At 35.7% G+C, this 6,293-nt stretch overlaps 1 protein-coding gene across 1 annotated transcript; it reads right to left on the reverse strand.

Annotated features, from left to right (window-relative positions):
• Positions 1–1,407: 1,407 nt before the first annotated feature.
• On the reverse strand, positions 1,408–4,850 carry LOC122583440 (disease resistance protein RUN1-like). Its single transcript, XM_043755842.1, has 4 exons — positions 4,279–4,850; positions 2,365–3,454; positions 1,913–2,236; positions 1,408–1,821 (listed from the first exon to the last, which is right to left on the reverse strand). The coding sequence occupies exons 1-4, from the start codon at positions 4,848–4,850 to the stop codon at positions 1,408–1,410; spliced, it is 2,400 nt and encodes a 799-aa protein (XP_043611777.1).
• Between the last annotated feature and the right edge of the window lie 1,443 nt (positions 4,851–6,293).

Raw genomic sequence — 6,293 nt, forward strand, 5'->3', positions numbered from 1 at the left:
GTATCAAAAATCCCTTGTCAAATACTTGTTAGTGCAAACCTTCTATTCAGCTAAGTCTCCTCAGCGAATAGGGGGAGATTGTTGGATCAGGGATTCGCTGAGGGACTGAGCGAGCGGCTCATTCAGCGAGCTGTCAGCGAGCTCATATATCTGCAAGCATAATCTATCTTCAAAAGTCTAAAGGATATGTTCAATGACTCATCGTCCAGTATTTGTAAGTCAAATATGAGCGGGAATTTGAAGAATAGAAGAATGGTCCCAAGGACACGTGTTAAAAGATCAAAATGAAGACATGTGACCTTGTACTACTTCGGTGCAATAAAGTTTCTCTTTCATACCTCTTTTGGAAAGAAACAAGATGAAGGAAAGAGACCTCTGCAGATCTGAATGATCCACAATAAATAGTTGACAACTTTCATGTATCAACATCTACCAGAGTAGTCATGTGATTCCTTATCTGCCTATAAAAGGAATCACTTGACCTAGCCATAGAATGGGTTGGTGTGTTCCACAGTTTTACTTTATTCTCTCTAAGTAATTTGTTAAGTTTTTGTGTGTTCAAAAACTTAACATATTTTTCTGTTTATTGTTTATTGTTGTTGTCAAAAAACCATCCATGTTTTCATCGTTTAGTTTGAAATACATATAACTAAACAAAGTTCTTTACATCTCATCTATATTCTTGTTATTTCGTATTTATATTACAAGTTAGTTAATTAAAACAAAAGCAGTGCATTCGAGGACCTTCACCAACCTCCTCCTTTCAATGAACTTCAGGTTAGTCCAACCCAAACTAAGTAATAGTTTCCCCCAACATCTGCCATACCTTCAATTTGAATCGATGAAGGTGATAGTAAGTATAAAGACATGGATAGCAAGAGTGGAGACATTTTACGATCAAAGACAATTTTTTGCAGCAAATGCGTATCTTTGTACGACCTGCTAAAAGACCCGAGAATCGGCTGTCGTAGTGTACTTGGAGGATGCTCAATCGATTTCAGCATTTTATAGTCTATCGATCAGACTAAGTATGTTAAGCCTAGGAAGTCTTCTCAAATCACTGGGCAGGGAAACGATTGGATTACTATCTAACTGTAGTTCCTTTAACATGGATAAGCTACTGAAGTGATAGAGAAAAATTGTAGAGATAGAGATATTTTCACACACAATATGGGTTGTATATTACAATGAAAGGTATTTATACAAAGGATGGAAGAACCGCTCCCTTTGACCCGGTTTGACCCTAACAACCTCAACGGCTACTAAATAGAAATACAAAATATTACACATGACCCCCTTGGACTATTATTATTGCTATTATTGACTCTAAACACATATTATTTATATCATGGAGTCCACGGGAAATGATTCGTTGGACAAGTTACTATTTCCATGTGACAAGTTGGGTTAAGAAATCGTAAGGAACTTCAAATCTCTCGATAAAGCCTGCACAATGGACAAACTATTACTATCAATGTTATTGGCATTGGCCATTTTTAGTGATTTGACATCACTCACCTCCATTTGAGATTTATCGGAATTGCAACCATCTAGTACTAGTGATTTAAGCTTCTTTAATTTGCTTATGGATCTTGGAAGCTTAAGATTGTAACAGTTGGTCAAATCAATTAGGACAAGTTCAATACATGACCCAATTGATTCAGAGATCTTAATCAAACTTTTGCAACTTATAAGGATTAGCCTTTCAAGTGTAGGGAATTGGGAAAAGCCACAGACACTACAAAGCCGATAACAATAACTTAGATTAAGAATCTTCAATGATCCAAGCAAACCTTTGTCTTTCGAGAATAATCCAGGTAACTGTTGAAATGAAGATACGATGAATAAGTAGTGATTGCATCAATACGGTATGAAAGAATAAAGAGTTGAAATAGTGTTCCAGATTTCTTACTTTTCTTGTTTTGCTAGGTCGTTGCAAGTTATAATAAGATAAGTCAAAAGATTCGAAATTGCTATGAGACAGGTCAAGCGCAACCAGATACTCCAGTGGTAACCCTGATGGCACAAATTTTGAAGGGAATTGATGCATACACAACCATCTTAATTGTTGAGGAAAATTCTTGTAGGATCCTTTGAGTTCCACATAGTTGAGTTGTAGCAGCATTAGATTATCCATCTTACTGAATGTGTCTGTTTTCAGCACAAGGGATCCATTTAACTTCTCTTTCACTAGAAATCTCATGTCAAGAGCGAGGCCTTTAATCTTTCCTGTACCCTAATATATAGGGGATACCAAAAAAGAAAGAAAAAAAAATAAACATTATTCAAGTCTATACAGATCATACAAAGAACTTGCCTTATGCATAATTACTAACGAATATACATCATCTCTTACAGTCTTACCTTTTTTTGTTTCAGCGCAGTCAATGACTCCTCATGACCCCATAACCGGCTACGCTTCCATGGTTTGTCTGATTCTTGGCGTACCACGTCTCTCCCCATATCTTGAAGCAATTGATGCATCATCAATTTGTTCCCTGGTCCAATTGTGAGAAGGCATCTGTCAAGGAGATTCCTAATCCCGAGTACTGTGCGAATACCACATGCCTTTAATATTGTTTCAGTATAATCCCTGTCCATCCCGACAAAGAAACAAGCAATATGCAAAAACAATTCCTTATCATTTTGTGATGGCAGTGAGTCAAAGCTCATACGCAAGGCCTTTTCTATACGTGAATCAGTAGTGTCTGTTTCAAAACCTTGGACACGTTCCTCCCATTCAGCCACATCTTGGTCACATAGAGACCTGCCCAAAACTTTAAGAGCCAATGGATTGCCTTCACAAAACGTGGCAAGTTTTTTGGACGCCTTCAGCTTATAAGCTTCCTTGGGAGCAATGGTGTTGAATGCATGATAGTGTAAAAGCTTCAGCGATGAAGCATCGTTTAAGCCTTTAACAGCGTAAGTTGAAAGCTTAGCTTGAACAGTTGGGTTGCATTCTTGATAACTGCTCACTTTCAGCGATGCATCTCTGGTTGTTATTATGATTTTGCTTCCCGGGGGAAAGTCTTTATTTCCACGTATGGCATTTAATTGGTCGACGGTGTCAACATCATCAAGAACTATAAAAACCTTATTACTACTAGACCAAGTTGGAGCAGAAACGTCATCCGAAAGTTGTTTATGTAGATCACCAAGTAGTTTATCATTCTGGTTTCCACATTTCCTATTAATGTCGTCAATAAAGCTGCTTCTGTGGAACATGCTATGCTGCAATGTGAAGACATATTTCGCGAGGGTTGTCTTACCAATCCCACCCATACCATATATAGTGAGAATGTTAGCAGAGTGAGTTGATCCCTCTTGCAACCATGAAGTGATGAAATGAACCGGATGTTCCACCCCGATAAGGTCTGGAAAAGAACTCCTTATAGGTAAACCTAACTGATGCCGTATGTCAGCGATTATTTCTTCAATGAATTCTGCTTCTAGCCTGAAAGTTAACTTCAATTAATTAATGAAAATCAACTACAACACTACACCAACTTGAAACAAGACAAAGAAGATTCCTAAGTGTACGTACAAAGCTGGATGAGTCTAACCCAAAAATTGAAATTAGTTATTATTTATTTATTTATTCAATCTTTTACATCCATTAACAACCCAACGGAAATTATTTCTATTATCATAAAATAAATGTGGTATACGATTTTCACTAATTTAATAAAACTTATTATAAATATTAAAACTATATTTTATTTCAAGATAAGTTATTTCAACTTGAAAAGTTAAAATTAAACAAGTCGTTATTCAGTTATTTGCAGATTTTAAAAAGTTAAATTTTACTAGTTTATTATATTACTATATAAATCAATTTGAAAGATAAAAAGGAACAAATATATAGACCCACTACTCGTAAATATGCATGACAAATGCTGGGTAAAGTCAACTAACCAACCACATGACCAACCGGTTGCGCAAAAGAAATGCTCTTCTATATTTTATTTCTCTTTATTACTTCCGTTGACTAACCTTAGTTTGGAAAAATTCATCAGTTTGAATGATATGAAGCCAAGTCGTGAAACTTGGCATTCTCTGCTTGTGTTTTCTTTTTAAAATGATGTGTACCGTTACAACATGGTGTTGCTGCAATTTTGACAACCATTTGTTATCATGTGAGTTAGTAAAGAAAACAAAAAAAATTATCTTTGCAACACCCCGTGCTGTTATCGCAACAGTCAACACCATGTTATATATATTTTTTTTTTACATATATGCAACCTGATTTTTTCGCTGATAAATGTGCGCGGGTCTTACCGTCCATTAACATCTTTACTTGTTAAATTAGCAACTTGTACAAGAGCTTTCTTCCATCGCTCGATCTTTTGGCTCCAACGACGTCGTTCCGCCGGATTTGGCTCTGCTTGGAGCCTTTGTTGATGTTTTTCCATTGCATCTCCAAAACTACTTTCTTGCTCCCTGACATGTGTAGCTTCAACGTGATAAAAGACCGGAATAACAAGATGTTTTGATTTCTTATGTTGGTCAAGGATCAACACAAGTTCATCAAGACACCATGTTGAAAAAGCATAATTCTTGGACAAGACAATAACAGAAGCTTTAGATGCTTTGATTGCACTCCCCAATAATTCTTGTTTCAGATATACTCCAGGTTCCGTATCTTCTGCATCACCCAGATTTCGTCCATTTTTCATATTGAAAATACCCACACAGGTATTGAAATTAGCATGTTCAAGGGCTTTGTATAGGTGACCCGTGAAATTATTACGAGTGTCTTCACCTCTAAAACTTAGAAATACATCATAAGGTGTATGATTATGATCATGAGTGGGTGAAGAACCTTGAGAAAATTCGCTGAGAACAACCATGATAAATGGATGACACGCTGGCTGGCAGGAGAATGTAGATCTCACTTACTTATTTGACAATGTCATCCTTCCTTTTGACTAATAAAAATTCTTCTAATTATTTGATTATGACAGATAAAAAAAAAAAGATTAATTTTTAAAAAATGAATCAGCAGAATCCACATGTTATTAACTTATGATTTTATGTGAATTATTGTTTTTCTTTCTTTAACTTCAAAAGGAATGTTAGTGATATGATCCTTTAAACAAAAAATTAAAGTCAACGATGATTTCTGACATGTTAATACACATTACATAAAGAAAGCCAATACGGAATATATTGGTACATTATTATACACTAGCTAAAGGAGGTGCAGATATTCAAGTATTTTTGAAATTTTTAATACCCTCATGTTAGTCAACCAAGCCAAGTAAATTCATGGATGATTACTGTGTATGCTTGCAATCATCTCTAATCACTAGAGGATTTTTCAGATCAGTTCACGATAACCCACCCGCCCTTCACGTACTAAAATTCTTCAATCCTTTAATATTTTGAAAATCTCTTAAGGGCATCGGCTTAAGGTTTTTAGAGACGAGGTCAGTTTTGGGGGCCTAATATATTATCATATAAATTAAACTAAACAAAAAAAACGGTAGCTCGACTTATGTTATTGAGCTACTACTAATGAAAAGATGCCGATGTTGATGGAAAAACGAGTAAGAGAGTTTAACATATGCCTAATTGTATTTTCGGTAGGATTTATCTAATAACAAAACTCATATACGGTGTTTGGAATTGAGTTTTGAATAAATTATCCGAAAGTTATTGCGATTTTAGTTTTTCCGTCGAATCACCATTTTTTCCGGTGACTGTGAATCTGAAAGTTTTTGCTCAGGGTTTGTTCGGAAATCCTTTCCGAATATTTTGGTGAAAGTTTTGTGTGTTAAATCGAAGGAACGAAGGAGTTATCGGCGTTTTAAGTTTCCCGGCGAGGTGGTTACTATTGCCGACCGCCGTGAATTTTTGTTAAACCGTCGTTTCTTTTGCAAAACATCATTGCAGATCTTGTGAATTTTTCAAGAAAAGTCAAAGTTTTGTTAGTTCAGAAAACAAGATCAGGCGGTTCAAAGAAAAAGGTTCTATTTACCAACAGGGGTTTCACTTTATCCAGGCCGGGGGGGGGGGGGGGGGGGGTTCAAAGAAGAGATTTAAGAAACCAGGGTTCAAAAATCTATTTTGTGAGGTTCAAATAAAATTATGTCAAGTAAGGTTCACAAAGGAAGGTTCGAAAGGTATTACAAAGCTTGTATCTGAGAGAATTTGCATATTTTAAAGCTTGCATTTTAAGAAAATTTACATTTGGCAAAGCTTGCATTTGAGAAAGCTTGAATTTTACAAAACTTGCATTTTTACGAAGTTTGCTGAAAGATTGCATTTTACAAAGCTTGCATTTTTACAAA

This window comes from Erigeron canadensis, chromosome 9, assembly GCF_010389155.1.
Source record: "Erigeron canadensis isolate Cc75 chromosome 9, C_canadensis_v1, whole genome shotgun sequence".
In the NCBI taxonomy this organism is placed as follows: domain Eukaryota; kingdom Viridiplantae; phylum Streptophyta; class Magnoliopsida; order Asterales; family Asteraceae; genus Erigeron; species Erigeron canadensis.